Here is a 23,674-nt window from a genome sequence, read left to right on the forward strand (position 1 = left end):
AGAAATTTCTGCAGACTCTGCAGAAACAGACTCAAAACACTAAAATCTCAGTCCTGGTTTCTGAAACATTTAAAATCTGTGATAATTTTATAAACAGGTCTAACCAGAACTTCTGGTTACATTTTTCAGATGAGCATCCTCTATTGCAGATATATTTCCTAACTCACGAACATTTAAAAATTTGGTTTCTCAAATATTGTGGGACTCTGCTTTTATAACACATCTTAGGTTAAATTTTCTGCACAGGTTCAGAATAAAGTTAATACCAAGAAATTGCATCAGTTTAAGTGTTTCCAGTTTTAAATGTGGAGATGATTAGTTTTATATTGACTCAGATTTATAGTCCAATCCTAATGTCAGGTGGCATGTTCAAGTCCACAATATAAAGTTATTCTATAGAGCCAGATGCAAAGTACAAGACATCTAGTTCCACAGTAAACATCCACATAATCTATATAATAGTAGACTATTATGTAATTATACATGATGAAGTTCATTAGTTAATTTAAATGCAGCATTTTAATGTAAAAATAATTCAAGTGTAGATACAGGCATAAAAGTTAGCATGCTAGCCCCTCAGTTTTCCCATCAGCCACTTGAGTTTCAGGATGACCAACATTTTTCAAGATGGCTGCTAATTTTGAGCCTTTGAAACCAGTTATGGACATTAAATGTTCCCTGTTTTCATGACATGGATGAACTTTAGGTTCCTTCATGTGTTTTCAACTTTGCTCATCCTATTTATGCACCTTTAAAATAATAATATGTAGCAAAATCAGAAACTGATGTTTAGTGATTTAGTGGTAGCTTCTGAGAATACTAGTTGTGCTTAGCATTAGCTTCTGCTAATTTTATAGTATTTGGTGGTTTAGCATTATCGCTCACTAAATTTTAATGTGCTTAGCGGTTTAGCATCAGCCTCCACTTATTTTCTTTATGTTTAGCCATTTATCGTGTTTTGTGGCTTAGTGATAATGTCTGCTAATATTTTATTACTTTAGCAATGGCTTTTTTTAATGCCTTATGTGTTTAACAGTTTTGCATTAGCTTAACTAAGCTTCTTGTTTTCAAATGAGCAATTAGTGAACGTAACATTTTGCTTAGCTGTCACTACCATTGGTAATAACTACTGCCAATTTTATTACAAACATAAATTCTCCATTACAATCATGACGGCCATTTTGAAAAATGCACAACAGAAAAAGAAAACACAAGATCAAGAAAATATATATGATTTCTATGTTTCAGATTCTGTAGGCAGTGATTTGGGGGGGGGAGGAGTATGACACCAACACTGTTTATAGTGGGGATGGTGTGCTGCTGACCTCTACTCAGGGCGTTGTGGGCCGGTGGGCAGAGTACTTTGAAGACCTCCTCAATCCCACCAACATGCCTTCCATTGAGGAAGCTGAGCCTGGGGACTCTGGGTTGGGCTCTCCAATCTCTGGGGACGAGGTCGCCGAGGTGGTTAAAAAGCTCCTCAGTGGCAAGGCCCCGGGGGTGGATGAGATCTGCCCGGAGTTCCTTAAGGCTCTGGATGTTGTAGGGTTGTGTTGGCTGACGCGACTTTGCAATATCGCATGGACATCGGGGCAGTTCCCCTGGATTGGCAGACTGGGGTGGTGGTCCCCCTGTTCAAAAAGGGGGACCGGAGGGTGTGCTCCAATTATAGAGGGGTCACACTCTTAAGCCTTCCTCGCCAGGTCTATTCAGGAGTCCTGGAGAGGAGGGTCCGCCGGATAGTCGAACTTTGGAGAGCAGTGTGGCTTCCGTCCTGGTCGTGGAACACTGGACCAGCTCTACACCCTCAGCAGGGTCCTGGAGGGTTCTGGGAGTTTGCCCAACCGGTCTACATGTGTTTTGTGGACTTGGAGAAGGAGTTCGACCGTGTCCCTCGGGGAGCCCTGTGGGGGGTTCTCCGGGAGTATGGGGTACCGGGCCCTTTGATACGGGCTGTCAGGTCCCTGTATGACCGGTGTCAGAGTCTGGTCCGCATTGCCGGCAGTAAGTCGGGCTCGTTTCCGGTGAGAGTTAGACTCCGCCAGGGCTGCCCTTTGTCACCGATTCTGTTCCATACTTTTATGGACAGAATTTCTAGGTGCAGCCAAGGTGTTGAGGGGATCCAATTTCTGCCCTTAGGATCTCGTCTCTGCTTTTTGCGGACGATGTGGTCCTGTTGGCTTCATCAGGTCATGATCTGCAGCTCTCGCTGGAGCGGTTCGCCGGGATGAGGATCAGTGCCTCCAAATCCGAGGCCATGGTCTTGAGCCAGAAAAGGGTAGAGTGTCTTCTCCGGGTCAGGGGGCGTGTCCTGCCCCAAGTGGAGGAGTTCAAGTATCTTGGGATCTTGTTCACGAATGGGGGAAGAAGGGAGCGGAAGATCGACAGGCGGATTGGCGCAGCGTCTGCCGTCAAGCGGGCGCTGTACCGGTCCGTCGTGGTGAAGAGAGAGCTGAGCCAAAAAGCGAAGCTTTCGGTTTACTGGTCGATCTACGTTCCCACCCTCATCTATGGTAATGAGCTTTGGGTCCTGACCGAAAGAATGAGATCGCGGATACAAGAGACCGAAATGGGTTTTCTCCGTAGGGTGTCTGGGCTCTCCCTTAGAGATAGGGTGAGAAGCTCAGTCATCCAGGAGGGACTCAAGAGTAGAGCCACTGCTCCTTCACATTGAGAGGAGCCAGTTGAGATGACTCGGGCATCTGGTCAGGATGCCTCCCGGACGCCTCCCTGGTGAGGTGTTCCTGGCATGTCCCACCGGGAGGAGGCCCCGGGGAAGACCCAGGACACGCTGGAGGGACTATGTCTCTTGGCTGGCCTGGGAACGCCTCGGGATTCCCCCGGAAGAGCTAGAAGAAGTGGCCGGGGAGAGGGAAGTCTGGGCCTCCCTTCTGAAGCTGCTACCCCCGTGACCCGACCCCGGAAAAGCAGAAGAAGATGGATGGATGGATGGATGGAAGCGATCAGACCTTTTCTATCCAACACTGATCTCCAGTTTTCATTCTGCTCTGATCTTCCAGTTCCTGGGATTTTTTCTCCTAAGAAAAAAATGTTCTGAAGGTTCTGAGTTTCAGGTACAAGTTCTGAATGAAACAGAAAATATTAAGATTTTCTCCATTTTATTTTCAAAGCATCGTCATTGGACCTTCATCAACTGGTTTCAAGATGGGAATGTTTTACTGTAAATAATGTATTTATGAAAGTCAGAGTTGAGATTTAAAAAATATTTAATTGAACAGCAAATGAATCAAATGCAGAAGAAAATGTATTCATTGTTCACTAAAAAACATGAAGAATAACTACAGCAATTATACAAAAGGCTCACTTAACATTTGAATCCAACATGTAGTTAAGAAAATAGGAGCTAAAAGAAACAGAAAATGTCCAATGATTGAGGAAAAACTGCAGTAAAATAAAAGAATCATTGACTGGAAACAGAAAAACAACATATGGATCCTGGAATAATCCTGAAATAATCCTGGAATAATCCCAGCTTCCATCTTTAAAGGACTGGAAGAAGAAGCAATTTCTAAGAAATCATGTGTTTGAGTTTCACCAAGAAACAGTTTGGATCCATGAAAACACGTGAAGAGACTGAACTATCTGTTCAACAGTGAGAGATTTTCTCTGACAGGAGGAAAATCTTTAGACTATTTAGACTCAACTCAGCACAGAAACACTGAAGAGGAACCAGAACTGGGCCAGTACCCAAATCCAGGAATCAGAGGTTCAGTGAATGTGGTGTTGAAGGTGTGGAGGAGGATCAGTGAGTCAGAGGAAACTCTGTAGAAGGACAGAATGCCAGCAGGACAGTCCACATACACTGCTACTCTGTTAGAGACAGAGGAGGAGGAGAGATGAGTTTCTAAGTTATTGTGATAGACATAGTAACCATTAACATCAGTGCATCTCAGACTCCAGGAATGATCATTCCATCCAAACACACAGTCTCTACTGTCTCCTTTCCTCCTGATTCTTCTGTAACTCACTGATATATTAACTCTTCCTCTCCACTCGACCTCCCAGAAACAGCGACCAGTCAGACCAGTTCTACACAGCAGCTGATTCCAGAAATCAAATCTGTCTGGATGATCAGGATATGACTGAAGCTCCTTCACACATGTCACCTTCCTGTTGTCTTCAGACAGTTTGAGTTTTCTGCTCACTGTGTTTGTGTCGATGGTGAGTTGACAGGAATCTGATGGAGAGAACAAACACAAACCAGCTGCAGTTATTGATCATTTATTGACACTTTGATGATGACTCCTGAATGAGTGATGTGACAAATTGAAGATGGTTGAATGTGAGCTGATTTGTTGTCATGAATCAGACGAAAAACACACTTACACTTCCTCAGACCTGGTGTCAAGAATGGGACTCCAGCAGGCTCCACCCTGAAAGGAGGAGGGGGGTCAGACCATCAGTCTCTTTCAGCAGCAAACATGGACATTACATGTCTCTCAGACACACATTGTCCTCCACTGAGACAGGAACAGTCCAACATTTGGATTGCAAACTGCAGTGGATGTAGGAAGGACAGTTGGTGCTGCTGCAGCACAACTCATTTCTTCTAACACAGGAAAAGCTCCAACAGAGAGGAGAAAGGAAATCCCTCAGTAACAACCTGAAGAAACTCACTGAAGCCTAAAAGGACATCAGGAAACTAAGGAAACATTTCTGGAAGCTCAACCTGATTTAATAATCAGCATTAAAATACAATCAATCTAAACTCTGACACAACACCTGGATACCTGTTCCATCCACACTCCCACACACAGATGAAGGAATGAAACACTAAACAGCCCTGCTGCTGAAAACCTGCTGTGGCCTCACTGTAATATCCAGAAATACAAACATTAAAAAGGAGAAGCTGCATCACATTCAACAAAGAGTTCAACAAGAATCAAAGATTTGATCTCTGAGCTCAGACTCACAAACCAGGGAGAGGCTTCCATCATCACACACCTCTGACAAACACCTCCAACCTTTCAGCACTTCCTCTACCAACCAACACCACCAGGTGGCGCTGCTGGACACATTTACAATGAGACCAAGAAGAAGAAGCAGCATCCTGAATCCAGCAGTAATGGGTTGTAAAAGTAATCCTCCCTCCACTGCAGAAGTTCTGGATGAGCTGATCTTGTCTTTTTTATCTTTCTCATTAAATTTATCAGAACTTTGGATCTGAACAAGTTTCTGCTCTCATTTCTACTTTTTCCTCCTCGTTCAATGGATTTCTTCCCTCCTTCTGGAAAACAAGGGATTTACTTTCTTTCTTGATTCCATTTATATGTTTGATTATTTTCCAGATTTCGCCTCCTGGTGGAGGTTAAAATAGCAAATAGATAGAAATACTATACTAGTAAATTTCCATTTTTTTCTCATGAATTTTTTTTTCTAGATGCTGTTTCATGTGTAATATATTTTAACTCAACTTTATCAAATTTGTGAGTTTTGCTTAAAATCCAAAGTTAGTTATTTCTCTATCTCAGAACTTTTAAACATCCATCTGACCATCATGAAGCTCCTTTTCTTCTCATCTTTGCTTCTTCTGGCTGATTGGTCAGGAGCTCCATCCAACATTGTTTTAAAGTTCTTTCTATCCTCCGTAGATCATCATGGAAATCTAACTGCTGAACTCCTCCGACTCTTTGATGAATGATGTGACAGTTTGAAGATGAATCTGAATATTTTCATTAATATATTCAGAGTTCCTATTTATCTCCATTAAAGACCCTCCACTCTTTAATTTTCCTTGTGAGCCGTTCTTAGTCAGGAGACTATATTTGGCCCCCTGCTGCTCTGACTACCATGTTATTGTGGTTCCAGTAGATGGGTCGGTTTCCCAGGATCATTCAGCACCGTGTGAAAGACACTTACAGTTTCAATGGGCGGCTAATTGCAAAGTTACACAACCAAGATTACCAGAGATCATTTTATTTGTTAAACCGTGATAATAGACAAAATGAGGCTAAAATGTTATCCGTTCATTTATGAATGACATAGTTTTAAACTAAATATTTAATTAGCAAACAAAATATTCAGCTTCAAACTAAATGTTTCCCAGCAGACTGACTAAAGACATTTCTCCCTCTTCCTCCTCTATCAGACCTTCTCTGGTCCTGCAGCAGGTTCCTCCATACCTGAGAGCTTCCAGTCTCCAGTGTGGATCCTTCAGTCCAGCCGACAGCAGCTTCACTCCTGAGTCTCCTGGATGATTGTAGCTCAGGTCCAACTCTTTCAGATGGGAGGGGTTGGAGGTCAGAGCTGAGGCCAGAGAAGCACAGCCTTTCTCTGAGACCAAACAGCCTGATAAGCTGCAGACACACAATTCATCACATGATGAGAACATTGAGGTAGAACCCAAGGTCTGAACTGGTCAATTTCACAAGAGGAAGACACCCAAGAAACAGGTGCATAATCTGTTAATAAAATAAAGTAGTAAAAAAACTGTATTTCATTTTGTAGGTAATGAAAATCAACATTTCTCGCATGATGGTTGAGAAAGTCTGACAACTGCTGGGTGGAAAGATCTGCAATAATGATCCTTTGTTCAACTAGGATGCAACAATCTGTCAAGTACGCAGAGTTACACTAACAGTTGAAGCCTGACCTCCACTTTTCTTAATTACTCTCTTTTTGGTTCTTTCTGCCTGGAGTAAATGAAAATTCGCCATTATTATGTGTTGAGATTTAGCCTGGTTAACCATGTCACAGTCAGACATCTATTATTGTAACAAATAATAATAACATCATCTTTGAAAGAAGGTAAACAACAGAAATCTGGTTTCACCAGGATTGAGAACATTTTACCTGAGAGTTTCCAGGTTGCAGTTTGGACTCTTCAGTCCAGCAGAGAGAAGCTTCACTCCTGAATCCTGCAGGTTGTTGTTACTCAGGTCCAGTTCTCTGAGACTGGAGGACTGGGAGCTGAGAACTGAGGACAGAGCTTCACAGCTTCTCTCTGAGAGGTTACAGCCACTCAGTCTGAGGAGACAGGGAGAAAAATCTGTCATTAAACAATTCTTCAAAATGTGTCTTTTTCCCAGTCAACAATGTTCCTCTTTACTGATTTAAGGGACTGTTTTATCTATAATCATGTTGCCTTTTGTTGTGAACTGGTTCAGTCTATAGATGGACCTCCAGCCATGAAGGACTGAACTAAAGGCAACAAGGAGGCTGGCAAGAGAAATATTAAATTCCTCTATGAACTAAATTAATCCCATGTCAGTTTTAACAGAAAGAGTCCAATGAACCTGAGAATCAAGGCTGGGCTGAAGATCAGCATCAGGCTTAGTTTGAGGATCAGCATCAGAGCTGGTTTGAGGGAAACACCAGCTTGAATCAAAGCAGAGCAAATCTAGAATTTCATCTTTCCATTTTTTAACTGTTGGATACAGAGATGGAAAACTGAGCAGCAACTGACAAAAACTATTTTTTGAACAAGAATCAAATTGCTCAATAAAAGGATTGTATAAAAAACTCCTTTTTAGTTTGAGAAAAAAATACGACAAAACTAATGTGGGAAAAAATAGAAACAAATAGAAACAAATTTGCTCCTAAAACAATTCAAAAACAAGCACTAGCCAAACATTAAATACAGGGAAATTTAACCAACTATATAAATTAAAAAGTTCTGAAAACACCCCACCAACCTGACACTAAAGGTTACTAAACACATAGAAAACACACTTTCAGAAGTTACCACAATTAAAACTGCATTCATAAATATCACAACATTGAACGGCCCTCCAAATATGTTTTTAAACATTTTGTTGGAATAGGATGGGCCACCAATATGTTACGATCCTCATGTCATCACACAGAACTCACAAAATACAAAGTCCAGACCAGATGATGTTTTTAACAAAGAGGTTTTATTAAACCCAAGTCTGGACACAAGGTGGTTCTGGCAGTCTTGGTAAAATAAAAGAGTGAGAGAACGAACAAATAAGGCAGCAGTTGGCCGTCGGATTCAGGCCGCTGTTTGCTCATACTGATTCTAATCTAACGTTCATAATAGTTATCTCTTTTTTAATTTCAAATTATTGGTTATTCTTTCTACTGCTATATTTAAATTCAATTAAAAAACAGCTTATTGATGCCAAAAAGAAATAAAATCTTCTTATAACTCATATTAATTCAAATTCTTCAAAGAGTTATTTTAGATATTAATGACTGTTTAGCTTAAAAGATCTCTTGTGGTCTGTATGACAGTGAATTTCAAGAAGGTACTGACTTTATATTATATATATTCTAGATAAATTGTTGTGGATCTCCCGAGGACTGGATGAGGTTCCTGCGGCCTTCTCCACCAGGGGGCGTTCAGGAACATCGTAGTGGGCGTGGTCGGCGGATCCTACCGGCACACCTGCTGCCACTTACCTTGTTGGGAGGAGTATTTCAGGAGGACATCGTCAACACTCTAGTGCCAGAGTGTTAGCTCGTAAATGGTAGATCCAGTTTATTGCTGACCTCAGACCACCAGCTCTGTTCTAAAATTCTGCTCTGGTGGCCTTGCCTCAGGTTTCGTTGCCGCGGAACTGCTGGCATTCTGTCCGTCTGGATTCCCAGTAGCCGGAAGAATCATCGAGACCACACGACCTGGTCCTCCTTGTTTCCCGAAGAACCTGTCTCACCTGTCCGCCCTCCAACGCCGCAGTCACCCGTCCTCTCTGCTCCAACCCCTGATCCACCGTGCTGCCTATCCCTCTCAGCTCCGCTTTTTCCACCAGCAAGTAAGGCCTCGAACCGCTGAACTTCCGTTTCCCTCCCGTCACTCTGTTCTCACTTCTGTGTTCCTCTTCAGGAAGACCATTGGTCCGGTTCCGCCCTCCCAAGTGTCCCATCCTGGATGTCTTTCACATTTTGCACCGTGTTTATAATAAATCATTGAACTCACTTTGGTCTCTCTAGTGTGTTCTGCGCATGTGGGTTAATCGAGTAAACCAAAACATGACATAAATTCCTCTACTTGTTTCTCTGAATATAGATGATTATTTTAACATGTTGCTCATCCTCTTCCTGTTACTGAAACATTTCCACTTATTCTAGAATCTATAATGGCTCTCAGCCCTATATCTTCAATGCCAATAATATCTGTTAATGTAATTTATCTGAACAGTCTAACTTCCTGTCCATCAGCCAATCAGCTTCTTGTATTTTCTCAGTAGATCCATCAGTGGAAGCCCCGCCCAGCCCATGATGCTCCTGGTTTGTGAAGACAGAGAGACAAACTGAACTCTGATAGGAAACAGTTTCAAACTGATTTTCTCTCTCCAACCTCTTGGTTCCACATGGAGCTATATTTGGCCCCCTGCTGCTCTGACTACCATGTCATTGTGGTTCCAGTAGATGGGTTGGTTTCCCAGGTTCATTCAGCACCATGTGAAAGATTCCTACAGTTTTTCATGAGATGCAGTTTGTAAAGTTACAGAGAGAAAATTTGACAGGAATAATTTGAGTTATTTAACTGTTATAAGAGATAAAAAGAATTTCAGAATGTCAAGTTATATTTTGACCATGTTATTTATTTATAAAGGCTATGGTTCCAAACAAAATGTTTGATTAGCAAACTAAATATTTAGCTTCAAACTAAATGTTTCCCAGCAGACTGACTAAAGACATTTCTCCCTCTTCCTCCTCTATCAGACCTTCTCTGCTCCTGCTGCAGGTTCCTCCATACCTGAGAGCTTCCAGTCTCCAGTGTGGATCCTTCAGTCCAGCCGACAGCAGCTTCACTCCTGAGTCTCCTGGATGATTGTAGCTCAGGTCCAACTCTTTCAGATGGGAGGGGTTGGAGGTCAGAGCTGAGGCCAGAGAAGCACAGCCTTTCTCTGAGACCAAACAGCCTGATAAGCTGCAGACACACAATTCATCACATGATCAGAATATGAGAACATTGAGGTAGAAACCAAGGTCTGAACTGGTCATTTTCACAAGAGGAAAACACTCAAGAAACTGGTACTTAACCTATTGATAAAATAAAATATGAATATAACTATTTCCTTTTGTAGGTAATGAAAATCAACATTTCCCACATGATGGTTGAGAAAGTCTGATAACTGCTGGTTGGAAAGATCTGCAATAATGATCCTTTGTTCAACTAGGATGCAACAATCTGTCAAGTACCAGAGTTACACTATCAGTTGAAGCCTGACCTCCACTTTTCTTAATAACTCTCTTTTTGGTTCTTTCAACCTGGAGTAAATGAAAATTCGCCATTATTATGTGTTGAGATTTAGCATGGTTAAGCATGTCACAGTCAGACATAAATTAGTATAATAAATAATAGTTACATCATCTTTGAAAGCAGGTAAATAACAGAAGTCTGGTTTCACCAGGATTGAGAATATTTTACCTGAGAGTTTCCAGGTTGCAGTTTGGACTCTTCAGTCCAGCAGAGAGAAGCTTCACTCCTGAATCCTGCAGGTTGTTGTTACTCAGGTCCAGTTCTCTGAGACTGGAGGACTGGGAGCTGAGAACTGAGGACAGAGCATCACAGCTTCTCTCTGAGAGGTTACAGTCACTCAGTCTGAGGAGACAGGGAGAAAAATCTGTTATTAAACTGCATTCATAAATATCACAACATTGAACGGCCCTCAAAATATGTTTTTAAACATTTTGTTGGAATAGGATGGTTCACCAATATGTTACGATCCTTATGTCATCACACAGAACTCACAAAATAGAAAGTCCAGACCAGATTATCTCTCTTCGTGTTTCATTCAGGCTGCATGTTTTGTGTCCAGACTTAGCATGGTTTCCCATCTCACAGTAAGACATCTGTTATTATTTTCCTCTACTATTGAAAAAACATTTGCATCCTAACTGACAGAATGTAGTGGACAGAAATCTGGTTTCACCAGGATTGAGAACATTTTACCTGAGATTTTCCAGGTTGCAGTTTGGACTCTTCAGTCCAGCAGAGAGAAGCTTCACTCCTGAATCCTGCAGGTTGTTGTTACTCAGGTCCAGTTCTCTGAGACTGGAGGACTGGGAGCTGAGAACTGAGGACAGAGCATCACAGCTTCCCTCTGAAAGGTTACAGTGACTCAGCCTGAGGAAACAAAGAGGAAAATATTACATAATTCTTCAAAATGTATGCTTTTTTTCCCCATTCAGCAATATTCTTTTTGAAAAATATATATTTTCCACATCTTTATACATCATGTATTGTGAACTGGTTTATTCTATAGTTGGGTCTCCAGCCTTAAAAACTGCAATACAGCAGCCAGCCAGGAGGCTGGCAAGAGAAACATTAATTTCTGTAATGAACTTTCTATAGTGAGTTAATCCAGTGTCAACAGAAAAAATAATTTCTTCTGCTTGAACAGAAGCATTATGAATAGTCACCTATGACAGCCGATCTCTCTTTTACTCATCATTTGCCAGCGGCCAACATTGAGGAGACAATGCACGAGTAAACAAACTGATAAAGCATGACTAAATATTTAACTCATCATTGACAGATTTTTTATCAAAAATAACTGCAGTAACAATCTGTGTCCTTACAGAGCTTTGTTGGAGGCTTTAACCACTGGTAGCAGCCTCAGAAGAACCTCCTCTGAAGCAGAGTATTTCTTCAGGTCAAACACATCCAGATCTTTTCCTGATGACACTAAGATGAAACCCAGAGCTGACCACTGAGCAGGAGACAGTTTATCTGTGGAGAGACTTCCTGATCTCAGAGACTGTTGGATCTCCTCCACTAGAGAATGATCATTCAGTTCATTCAGACAGTGGAACAGATTGATGCTTTTCTCTGCAGACACATTCTCATTGATCTTCTCCTTGATGTACTGAACTGTTTCCTGATTGGTCTGTGAGCTACTTCTTGTCTGTGTCAGCAGAACTTGTAGGAGTCTCTGATTGGTCTGCAGTGAAAGTCCCAAAAGGAAGCGGAGGAACAAGTCCAGGTGTCCATTTGGACTTTGTAAGGCCTGCTTAACAGCTCTCTGATGGAGATATTTTATGTTTGACCTGTTTAAAAATGTAGAGGAAAATAATGGTTTATCTTCATTCATCAAGTTGACCCTAGAGTTCATGAAGGTCTGATGAACATGAAGAGCAGCCAGAAACTCCTGAACACTCAGATGGATGAAGCAGAACACCTTGTCCTGGTACAGCCCTCTCTCCTCTTTAAAGATCTGTGTGAACACTCCTGAGTACATTGAGGCTGTTCTGATATCGATGCCACACTCTGTCAAGTCTGATTCATAGAAGATCAGGTTTCCTTTCTGCAGCTGATCAAAAGCCAATTTTCCCAGAGACTCAATCATCTTCCTGCTCTCTGGACTCCAGTGTGGATCTGTTTCAGCTCCTCCATCATACTTGGCCTTTTTCACTTTGGTCTGAACCACCAGGAAGTGGATATACATCTCAGTCAGGGTGCTGGGCAGCTCTCCTCCCTCTCTGGTCTCCAACACAACCTCCAGAACTGTAGCAGTGATCCAGCAGAAGACTGGGATGTGGCACATGATGTGGAGGCTTCGTGATGCCTTCATGTGGGAGATGATCCTGCTGGCCTGATGCTTATCTCTGAATCTCTTTCTGAAGTACTCCTCCTTCTGAGGGTCATTGAACCCTCTAACCTCTGTCACCATGCCAACACAATGAGGAGGGATCTGACTGGCTGCTGCCGGTCGTGTGGTTATCCAGAGGAGAGCAGAGGGAAGCAGTTTCCCCCTGATGAGGTTTGTCAGCAGAACGTCCACTGAGGTGGACTCTGTAGCATCAGTCAGGATCTCCTTGTTGTGGAAGTCCAGAGGAAGTCGACTCTCATCCAGGCCATCAATGATGAACAGAACCTGGAAGTGTTCAAAACTGCAGATTTCTTTGGTTTCAGTAAAGAAGTGATGAACAAGTTCCACCAAGCTGAACTTTTTCTCCTTCAGCACATTCAGCTCTCTGAAAGTGAATGGAAATATAAACTGGATGTCATGGTGGGCTTTGTCTTCAGCCCAGTCCAGAGTGAACTTCTGTGTTAAGACTGTTTTCCCAATGCCAGCCACTCCCTTTGTCATCACTGTTCTGATTGGTTGATCTGTTCCAGGTGGGACTTTGAAGATGTCTTCTTGTCTGATTGTTGTTTCTGGTCTGTGTGGTTTCCTGGATGCTGTTTCAATCTGTCTGACCTCATGTTCATCATTGACCTCTCCAGTCCCTCCCTCTGTGATGTAGAGCTCTGTGTAGATCTGGTTCAGAAGGGTTGGACTTCCTGCTTTAGCAATCCCCTCAAACACAGACTGGAACTTCTTCTTCAGACCAGATTTAAGTTGATGTTGACAAACTGCAGCAAGATGTTCTAAGTAAACATACAAAGTAAAATCAGGAACAAATCAAAATCATATTCTGAAGAGGTTTGAATAAATGTGATTCCATCTCTTCAAACATCAGTAAATGTGTGATTTATGCATCAGGTTAAGTCTTTATAGAAATCCTCTTACTGCTCTGCAGACGGTCAGCCAGCTCCTCCTGCTTCATCCTCCTCAGGAAGTTCAGTGTGATCTTCATCACTGCCTCTCTGCTGCTGCTCCTCCTCAGCTCTTCATCCTCACCTTCCAACACATCATCATCCTCTCTTTGACTCTCTGAGCATTCTGGGTAATCTGGACTCAGAACTTTCTGGATCTTCTTTAGCTCATTCTTCACAAAAGTGACAATGTTGTCCTCCAGCAGCTGGAACAAAATAATAGATGAAGGACACATGAGACTGAAATCATGGAGCCAAACACCAGATGGATGTTGAACAGAGTGACACTCCTCTGATCTACAAAGTGTAGCATGGAGATGAACGTGAACAGAACCCAAAGAAAAGTTGTTGTTCATATGCAGACCATAAATATGGAGTCCAGCTGTGTTTGAGGCTGCTGGTCAGACGGACCACTGGGAACCTCTGAGCTCTGCTGGTCCACTCTGTGGAGGAACCAGGAACAATTAGGAAGTCAGGAAATATTCATCCAGGAGTATTCACAGAGGAAATCACCAAGAGTTTCAAGCTAAAAATACTTGAAACAGAAAAACAGAGAATCACATGAACACAAGACAAATGAGTTAGAAAGAGGAAGATGAATTACAGTAACACCAGAATCATTCAGAAGACGTAAAAAAAGTTCATGTTGCACTTCAAACAGTCCACACTGTCAGTAGATCTGATGCTGGTGGACACATTGTCCCAGAAAGTGGGGACAGTGGAAGTGAAGGCTCTGTCCACACAGATCTTCAGGACAGTGTGGGACATCTAACAGGTTCTGATGACTAGATCTTAAATGATGTGGACATGAAGGAGGACTGAGCACTTTGAGCTGCTTTTAATATCAAGTGTGCTTCATAAATAAAATTGATTGATTGATTGATTGCTTGATTGATTGATTGAAATATGTGGGTGTGTGTCCATGTGTGGTTCTCTCCTGGGTGTTATAATGAGAGTTTTTGAAATGTATCCTGGAAATCCTGTTGAGAATAAATAATTCTGTGTTTTCCTCTATCTCTTTCAGTTATTTGCATACTTGTATATACATAAATGCACACATAGAGTAAACGTATCCAAAGCTGAGGTTAAAGGAAATGACTACGGAATGCCCTATTTGGGGAGTAACATAGATAAATAAATAAATAAATAAAACTGGGAACATCTGAGTTCATACTGGTTCAGTTTGCACACTTACAGCAGTTAGAAACAGCTCACCTCTCTGATGGTGGAGATCCAGGAGATTTAAAGGTAATGGGAGTACCCATTGACTTGTCACTCTTAAAGGACACACAGCTGGGTTCTGGTTTGAGTCTCTGATGGATCCTGACAGAAACATAATGATTAAAACTTAATATGTTCAGTCTGGATGAAGCAGCAAAGAGGAGCAGCAGCAGCTTCATCACCACATCTGTTCTGGCCTGATATAGTGAACGCTGTGTGAAAAGGGCTGTGGACAGTTAGAGATGGTGACCTCACCTCTGACCTTTGCTCTGGCTCTCATCTTCCCCACACAGAGTGGTTTTAGAGGGAGGGACTCCCTCCTCTCTGTCCTCACACTGATCCATGCTGCTGAATTCACATCAGCTCACACACACTTTCTACCTTCACCTGCAGAGGAAACACACATCATTCATCTGCACATCAACTCTGATCATCCTTTACATCATTAGAGCTGGAAAAAGATCAGCTGCTCCTCCTCTGATTGGCTCTTCTTCTCTGCTTCATATCAGTGTCAGGAGAATGCAGTCAGACAGCAGAGAGGCAGAGGAAGCTGCCATCAGCTGCTGCACTTCTACTATCAGTCCACTAGATGGAGACATGGAGCAACATTTACATTCACTGATTCAACCTGAACAGGAAGTATTTTAGTTTGTTAATAATTAATCTCTACAAGTGGATTATCTGCAGTGTCAAAGATTAACTACTCAATAAACTGACTAAACTGAACATATTTCTACATTAATATTTCATTATAATAATAATAATATATATATATATTTTATTTTGAAAGGATGCAGCAGGAAACTGTTCTTACCAAAGTTTGATTCCTGGAAACAAAATCATGCAGCGGTTTTTCAGAGAAAACAAAGAAACATCAGCTGTTCATCTTGTTGTTTGATTTCAGTTCATTTGTAATCTAATAATCCTGTAGATTAACTTTCAAACAGCAGAGATAAAACTTTGAGCTGAAATCAAAAGTGAAACTGTTCTCCAAACATCAGAGATTACACAGAAATAGGAAAGTTCCTGAAGACAAAGTCCAAATAGAAAACATAAACTTACAGTTTGTTCAAATGATCTAAAGAGTTGATGAAGAAAATCTGAACAACAAATAGAAACACAACAACCGGACTGGAGCTAGTGAATTCAAATTGAAAGTAAATGTGACGGATGTTGCATAACTGACGACATCATATGGCACCTGGTTTGAAGTTTTTTTCTTTCAGAGCAACAGAACCAGGAAGCAGTAGCTCTGCGGTGAAATCAGAGGCAGGTTGATAAAGTTTTCATGAGGAAGTTCTGAGGATATACTTAGTTTTGGCCATGACTATCGTATTTATTGTAAAAAAAAAAAGTACATAGATATTTTAGTTTATTTAACATTTCACTCAGAAAAAAATGTGGAAATGCATACAAACTAAGTATTTGTATACAAAATTTACTAACTAAATATTTAACTTCAAAATAAGTATTTATTTTGCTAACAAAAAATATTTTTCAAATTAACATTTGATTTTCAAATGTAATATTTATTGTCAAAACTACATATTTAATGATCTATTTTCATGTCTAGTTGTTCAGTTAGACGCTCCATCATGTTGTCATGTTCCAGTTTTTCTCCACTCAGCAACAATTGGTGAACAGGATTTAATCCAGTTTAGTGTAATTGTCTTTCTTGCTACTAGTAGCAGAAGGTGCAACAATATGTAACATTGATCTTTAGTGAGTAAATCCTTGGTGTTTATGTCCAGCAGAAATAGAAGAGGCTCCATGAGGAGATCTGTCCTTAGAATGTCCTCAATCTCCTGTTTCATTTCCTCCCAGAAGACGTGTGTGATGACCGACCATTCCACAAATTCCTCCAACATCTATCTGTGGTTGGAATCCTGGAAATGAAACTTTTTAATGGAGTTACATTAAATCTGGTTTTTATTTTCCAGTCAAGCTCTTTCCAAATTTGGTTTCCAATCCCTTTATGACACAAAAATGCACAAAAGAAAGCTCCACTCCGTGTTTTATCAATTTCCAGTTCAGTCTAGTAAATTGATGCTCTCAATTTTCCAAACAGTCCACAAATGGAGACACCAAACTGGGCCGTATTTATGATTATGAATATTCCTCAATCCTCTTTGGAGATACCACCACAATCTTGTATCAATGGATCCACCTCAGAATGACCAGAGGCAAACTCTGCTGGATGGCGGCCAAACTACAACACTAAAAGAAGCCTAAGCTGACTTTTCAGTTAGCTAATTGAACAAATTTTATTCTGTAAGACAGTGAATTGTTTGCATGGTTACACAAAACCAATAAAACAGGTAATTATTGCCACATTATGGAGAAACCCAATCATGGTGAATATCTGTCACAAAATGTCATTCTTAAACAAGATGGCTGCTCCCAGAGGACAGTATTACTTTTTAATAAAAAGTAGGGTGGAAAGAAAAACTGGAGAAAAAAAGGATGCACATATGAAATTCACCATTTCTGAAAAAATGATATTCTAACATATTAAGATGCACTTTTATGGTTAGTTCACAATGGAAAAATCTGGGTTGATTTCATCTGAACATTAATTTTACATAATTTTCCACATAAAGTGCAATAAGATAATATCTATTGTAAATTTGCCCAGTATAAATAAACTGAATTCACTGTGAAAATGACTTTTTTAGTCTGTGGTGCAAGAAAAAAAAAGACATTTACGTATAAGTCTTAAATACTTTATACAAAACATTAAGTGGAAAGCAAACACAGTGAGAGATTTAAAGAGATGTGACAGTCCAATGAAAACTCCAGATAAATGCAGTGATTTTATGGTTCGAAAGTTACAAAAATGTGCAATAATTTAAAAAGCCTAAAGTGAAAAATTAACTTGGCACAAGGAAATATTTGCTCCCATCAACAAAAACATTGAATTACTCAGTGAAGGTAAGAAACAGGAGGCTGGATCTGTAGTTTCTAAGAGATTTTATCCATTAAAAAGCTGCTGAAACAAAAAGAGCTCAAAATAAATCTCTCTCTAAAGAAAATATAAAGAAATGGTAACAAATAAAAAACATGGGATTTGATACTCAGCATGACAGATGCCCACAAAAATCCAGCTTACATAAAATTACTAAAATGAAAAATACAAAATGTTAAGGAAATTCACCAGTTTGACATCAGTCTGGGGAAATAAGATGAAAATCATAGCAATTACAACGTAAAGAGGTTAAAAATAAACATCAACAAAAAATAAAAAATCATTTTTATAATTAAGGCCACTCATATGAAGAGCAGAATAAAAAACAAAAAAGGAGAAAAATGTAAACTTGTAATTACCCCAACTCAAGTCCTGCTGTGCAACTCAGTTTGTAACAAAACCCCAAAAAACTCAACAAAAATGTCAGAATAATGGAGCAGAAAGCAAATTTAATCTCGTCTTTAAAAGGGAAATAAATATACATAAAAAATAAATAAAATGGCCACAGCATACAGGAAACACAGAGAAATAAAATGGCCACCAAATAAAGGATGAAATGAAGCTATGAGTTAAATTCAAACATTTTTAATTGAAAAATGAGGATTAAAATCGTTTCTGCATTTATCTGATCAAACTGTTAGAAAACAATAAATAAATTGTGATTTATAGTTTTTCTTTTCTAAGTGAAGTGAAATATTTGACTTCTGGTCATTAAAAACAGGATTTCTTTCCTTTTACATGAACACACATTCACAGCTTGCAGAGTGTAAGGCTTGAACCACTTGGCCTCACTTTGGGAGGGGTGGGTTGGATTTATTGCACAAGAACACTTGGGATGGGTGGGTTCTTATTCGGCCCGTTTACAGGTTCTGGATGGGTTCTGTCTCCTCAGTAGAGGCGGACGAGAGTTAAAAAGGTTAAAAATGTGAAGTTGAAGAACACTGGAAGCTGGCGAGGTTTTCCACAGCAGCCAAGAAAGGTCAGAGGTCAAAGCTGTCCCACCAGAATAAGCAGACCCTCATCTTCCCTCCTCCGCTGATCGGGTCTCGGACTTGAGGCGGACGAACTCCTTGGCGACGTCGTCGTTGGAGCGCTGGGAGAGGATCCGCATGGCGGTCAGGCCCGTGTCGTCCATGGAGATGCGCTGCCCCAGGGGGCACCAGCAGGCGCAGTTGCCCCTCTCCATGATGTCCCTCAGCTGCACCACGGCCAGGCCCACCACCCGGTCGGCGCGGCCGAAGCAGTAGTCCTTGACGCAGGCTTGAACCTCGTAGCACTCGAACCCGTCCTGGACACCCAGAACGCTGCAGAGCGAGAGCAGAACACAGGGGTGGGAGCACATGTGCTAGTGCGCTAACTGCAGAGCTAATTCCTGATTTTGTGCATTTTTTGAAACTTTGAAAACATTAGCACACCTAGCTTTCGCTAATCTAATTTTCCATTTTAAATCAAAAGCGCCATTTTACTTTGGCTGTCATAAATTTTCATTTGATTCGAGGTTCAGATCTGCAGTGGTAAACTACACTATTGCTAATCGCTAATATGCTAATAGCAGAGCAAATTTTTTGTGCAGCGAACTTAGATTCCCCTAAATTAGTTTTCAAGTTAAATTCTAAAGCACTAATGTGCTTTTGTTGTTTCATAAACTTTCAGCTGAATAAAGTTTGACATCTGCAGTAGAACACACACTTCTGCTAATGTGCTAATAGTTGAGCTAATTTTTTGTCTACCAATTTAGCTTTTTGATAACTTTTAAAACTGTTGCCACACTTAGTGTTCCCTAAATTAATTTCTTAGAATAAATTAAATTTGAGGAAGCTAAGTCCACTAAATGTTTAGCAGAAACACTAAATGAAAAATTAGCTCTGCTACTAGCGCATTAGCTGACATTGTCCAGTAATTTCACAAGGACTTTGTTTTATATAACCAACAGTTTATAAAGTCAGAATTAAAGAGCTTAAAATCAATTCCTAAATGTGTCACAATGTTTATTTTTTACTTACAAGTGAAAGGTCTCGTTGTATTTGGGAGACCAGCTGTTGTTCTTGGATTTGGTCTGAAATCTGCGCTTTTTGTCGCTGAGGTGCGGCCCGATCATAGTGACTTCCACGAAGGGTCTGAACATCCCAGACGTCTGCCACTTCAAATCACTGGCTCCAATCACTGCATTAATGTGTGGACACAAAGATTTAAACTAAAATTACACTAAAATGCTCCAACTTTGATTTTATTGGTTAAAAATGATCCCAAACGGACCTTTGAGTGTAACCTTCCGCTCTCCGCTCTTCGGATGAGTGTACAGCTCAATCTGCAGGGAAACCTCTCCGATGGGTTTGTCCACACCTGAACCTGGTTTAACAGAAACAACAACATTTGGTCCAATGTAGGCAAATAAAAACACTTTTTATAGAGTCATGCGACAGAAACACAGGTTTCACAAAACAAAAGAGAGAAAACAATGAAGGGAAGGTGGGCTGATGATGATTTCATGGAGACCTACCCCTGCTGGGCTGGATTTTCTCATTAGGAGTTAACCTAATACCCTTCCCATTGTGCACTGGCACAGAGGCAGCAGGAGATAAAAACAAGACAGCAACTTAAACAACCAAATCCAGAAGATAAAAGCAGCCAGGAATCTGAAACTCTCCCGTATTTAAGCTCCTTTAAGGCGTTTTGGATCTACCTTGTGAATGCTGCGTGGTCACAAAGGTTTTGATGAGCATGTCGGTGGTCTGGGTGTAGAGAGACAGAGCGTGGCGGAGCGACAAAAGCTCAGCGCTCTTCTCCAGGAAAGTCTTCTTCAAGCCGTTCCCACCCGCATGAAAGTATTGCTGCGTAGAAAACAAACGAGACAAGCAGAGGAATCAGCATTCTAGAACCTGAATGATTAAACAGACTTAAAGTGGAGTTAAATCAACTAAAAGACTCAATGAAACAAGTGAAATTGCTCTTAAAAGGTGAAGCTATTGTACTTTTCTGTTTGATCAGAATTGACAAACTGAACAAAATCCCACCAAGTATTTTTTCCTAGTTGGTAATGCACTTAAAATAAGACAAAAGTAACTTAAAAGTAAAGTTTTGACAAGACATAGAAGTTTATTCAGAGTCAATAATTCCTTAATATTGATTTAAAATAGTGATAGTTCCACTGGCAGATTATTTCACTTTTAAAATGGGAAAAATGTCTCGTTATACGTGTAATGATCTGCCACTGGAACTAGTTTATTTAATCAATATTAAGAAATAATCTACAATATATTGCTGAAAAGTTACTTATAAGTTGAAAGTTTGGATTTTATGTGACATTTATATATCACATAGCTTATGTTTCAAAAATGTTTCGTTGCAAGTGAAATAATCTGCCTGTTACCCAGCAGAGTACGAACCGTCACCTAGCAACCACAGTACAGGCCAAGTCATTGTTACATAATGAGACTTTAGTCTGGTTATTACTTCACTGTCTAACTTTCTACGTTGCTGCATATGAATATTCATCTGAGCTGATTATAAAGGTCTTTAACCGTCGTCCTTATGGAGCAGAGGTCAACGTTTTGGTCTCACCTTGATGGTGTCCAGAGCCACGTCCATGACGGCACACTGCCTGGGCGTCAGGCTTTTAGCGTCTCCTGCCATGTGATCCTAAACAACCCAAACCAAGACTTAGACTAGACCAATTCACAGGAGAAAAGAAACTCAAAGGCAACCTGATACCTTCAGTTTGGAAAGGTGTCCCAGTTCTTTGGCGGCAGAAAGGATCTGTGCTCCCTTCAGGAAAAACAGAAAAATTAATGATTGTCTTAGTTTTCAGTAGCCTTGTTTCAATCAAGGTTTTTTAAAGCAGTTTTTAAGTATCGCATTAGAAAATGTTGATGGAAAAAAAAGAAGCTTAGATACGAGCTGGTGAACAATTTATGTTCATAAGTAAAGTGAGTTACATGTTTTCATCTGCTCTATATGTGATTGCATGAAGTTCAGCTTGTTGATTAATAATTAAACTGAATGAATTTGCCACAGTCATCATTTTAAAACATAATAGATAAAAATAGTTTTTGTGTTGGTCGCGTCTTTCAAAATGTTTACATCTTTTTTTTTTTTTTACGAAAATACGTAAATCATCTGACACAATTACGATTTGATCCACTTCAAAACGGCAGCCATGTTTCCATCCAGCTGTGATATAAATTTTGAGCAAATTTTTTATAATAATGTAAAAAAGAAAATGCAAATTACACTGAAAAACAATAAAATCTAACCAAGTATTTTTGGTCTAGTTTCTAGTGCAAATTTGACTAATGTGATTTACAACATTTAACTTCCCTCTGGGATCAATAAAGTATTTTTGAATTTGAATGTTGAAATTTCTTAGTACACTTTAAATAAGACAAAAGTAACTTAATAGTAAATTATAAAAAGAAGAAGAAGAAGAAGCTTGTTTTAAGTTAATAATTCCTTAATATTGATGAAAAAATAGTTGGCAGATTATTTAACTTAAAACAAGGGAAAATGTTTTGTTAGAAGTGAAATAATATGTGCGTTTCCTAGCAACCACAGTGGAATTCCGCCCGTCACCTAGCAACCAAAGCAAGGGCTGCACAAAATTTGTCCATTGCATGTTTTGTACAAAATTATTGTTATAAAATGAGATTTTAGTCTGGTTATTATTTCCCTTATAACATGTCGAAAATATCTTGTTTTAGGTGAAATAATCTGCCATTGGAATTTTTATCAACAATATGAAGGAATTATTGACTAAAACAAGTTTCTATATCTCGATAAAAAGTTACTTGTGAGTTAATTTTCTCATTTTTCTAGAGTACTAAGATAGTTTCACTAACTAGATCAAAAATATTTGGTAAGATTGTGCTTTTGCCATGTAATTCACACTTTTTACAATATTAAATATAAATAAAAATTTGCATCACATTTGGATGGAAACCTGTCTAGTGACAGAGACGAGCATCAGACTCACGAAGGTGTCGTTCCCCTGCGGCAGGACGATGTTCTTCTCCAGGCTGGTCATCACGATCCTCCACAGCTCCTTCAGAACGCGCTTCAGTACGGTTTTCTCACACACCGTGGCGAACAGCGTCAATCTGCAACAACAAGACATTCACACACACACTTACACACACTGACGGATGAGCCGTGTTTGGGAGAATCCCACTGAACCCACTGCGCATCCAGGAAGTCCATGAGCGGCCGCAGCATGTTGTCCGAGTCGGCCTCCACCTGGTTCTTGGTGTTTTCGTTGAGCGGTCCTTTGATCTGGTACAGCAGCGACGCCATCTGCCGCATGCAGTCGGTGATGCGGCTCTGGAAGCTGGAAGAGAAGAAAAACCAGTGATGGGCTCGGACAGAGGCGGAGCCACGGGAAACGTCCAGGTGTGAGGTTAGCGTACCTGTTCCCAAACGTGCTGCTGAGGTCGTCCAGAACGTTGTTGAGCCGAACCTGCAGGTCGTTCAGCAGGTCGCTGGCCTCCGTGTCCATCTGGAAGAGAGAAGAAGACATTCAAGTTCAAGAAGATGACGTGGTTTTAGAGAAAGAAAGAGGGGATAAAACTGGAAAGGTTTGGGATTTTTACTGAGACAGAGAACCTGGAAGATAAACTACTTTAAATTACTTCTAAAGTTGAGTTGTTATAAAATACCTGTGAGTCTAATGGTGCATTACTACCAGATTAGATTCAGTAAAACACATTGTTGGTGTTGTTTACATTTATATTCAGCCCATTTCTACTCATAATAACATGCATGTTACAGTTCAGCTCCTGTAACATGCATGAACTCACCTTATGATCCTCACATGCATTTTCTCTCTATGTGGCAGAAAGTTGGGAGGTAAAACAAGACATTTTGGATGAAATGCCCCATTTTAACACATTAAGTGGGCAACTGCATATAAAGGATTTAATTTAGGATATTCTGCTTGTGCCTACCTTCTCAAACGGTTCGTCCATCTTTGTGTTAGAAAATTGTTAGAGATATAAAAAAACACAAACAGTGTCAAAATGCCC

The 23,674-nt window shown here is 40.3% G+C and overlaps 3 protein-coding genes and 1 long non-coding RNA gene across 4 annotated transcripts in view; 1 reads left to right on the top strand and 3 right to left on the bottom strand.

The window, feature by feature from the left end:
- Positions 1 to 23,674, bottom strand: part of LOC114149750 (protein NLRC5-like) — a 1,536,511-nt gene that overhangs the window by 520,732 nt on the left and 992,105 nt on the right. The gene's annotated exons all lie outside the window — the stretch shown is intronic.
- Positions 3,418 to 15,039, bottom strand: LOC114149821 (NLR family CARD domain-containing protein 3-like). Its single transcript, XM_028025935.1, has 10 exons — positions 14,951 to 15,039; positions 14,690 to 14,797; positions 13,839 to 13,917; positions 13,449 to 13,680; positions 11,515 to 13,306; positions 10,361 to 10,534; positions 6,814 to 6,987; positions 6,144 to 6,317; positions 4,348 to 4,394; positions 3,418 to 4,198 (listed from the first exon to the last, which is right to left on the bottom strand). Exons 1-10 carry the CDS (start codon positions 15,037 to 15,039, stop codon positions 3,666 to 3,668), a joined length of 3,402 nt encoding a protein of 1,133 aa, XP_027881736.1. The 3' UTR covers positions 3,418 to 3,665.
- Positions 8,630 to 8,899, top strand: LOC114149844 (uncharacterized). Its single transcript, XR_003596610.1, has 2 exons — positions 8,630 to 8,738; positions 8,810 to 8,899. It is a non-coding gene; the product is annotated as an uncharacterized LOC114149844 (long non-coding RNA).
- Positions 17,087 to 23,674, bottom strand: part of LOC114149354 (protein unc-13 homolog B-like) — a 61,931-nt gene continuing 55,343 nt past the window's right edge. The window contains exons 33-42 of the mRNA XM_028025154.1: positions 23,060 to 23,148; positions 22,834 to 22,980; positions 22,630 to 22,753; positions 21,372 to 21,425; positions 21,222 to 21,299; positions 20,344 to 20,491; positions 20,161 to 20,217; positions 19,917 to 20,009; positions 19,664 to 19,823; positions 17,087 to 18,964 (exon numbers count right to left, since the gene is read on the bottom strand). Coding sequence (XP_027880955.1) covers positions 18,679 to 18,964; positions 19,664 to 19,823; positions 19,917 to 20,009; positions 20,161 to 20,217; positions 20,344 to 20,491; positions 21,222 to 21,299; positions 21,372 to 21,425; positions 22,630 to 22,753; positions 22,834 to 22,980; positions 23,060 to 23,148 — 1,236 coding nt within the window. The 3' untranslated portion in view covers positions 17,087 to 18,678. The remainder of the gene's footprint in view (positions 18,965 to 19,663; positions 19,824 to 19,916; positions 20,010 to 20,160; positions 20,218 to 20,343; positions 20,492 to 21,221; positions 21,300 to 21,371; positions 21,426 to 22,629; positions 22,754 to 22,833; positions 22,981 to 23,059; positions 23,149 to 23,674) is intronic.

This window comes from Xiphophorus couchianus, chromosome 8 (assembly GCF_001444195.1).
Source record: "Xiphophorus couchianus chromosome 8, X_couchianus-1.0, whole genome shotgun sequence".
Classification (NCBI taxonomy): Eukaryota; Metazoa; Chordata; class Actinopteri; order Cyprinodontiformes; family Poeciliidae; genus Xiphophorus; species Xiphophorus couchianus.

Bases quoted from the DNA above. Each gene is read 5' to 3' on its own strand.
- LOC114149821 (XM_028025935.1), bottom strand. From the start codon at position 15,039: ATGGATCAGTGTGAGGACAGAGAGGAGGGAGTCCCTCCCTCTAAAACC. The intron at 13,681-13,838 runs GTCTGCATATGA...ATTTTGTTCCAG, and splicing joins AGCTGGACTCCATATTTATG to CTGCTGGAGGACAACATTGT. The intron at 4,395-6,143 runs GTATGGAGGAAC...TCCTCCTTTCAG, and splicing joins TGGAGACTGGAAGCTCTCAG to GGTGGAGCCTGCTGGAGTCC.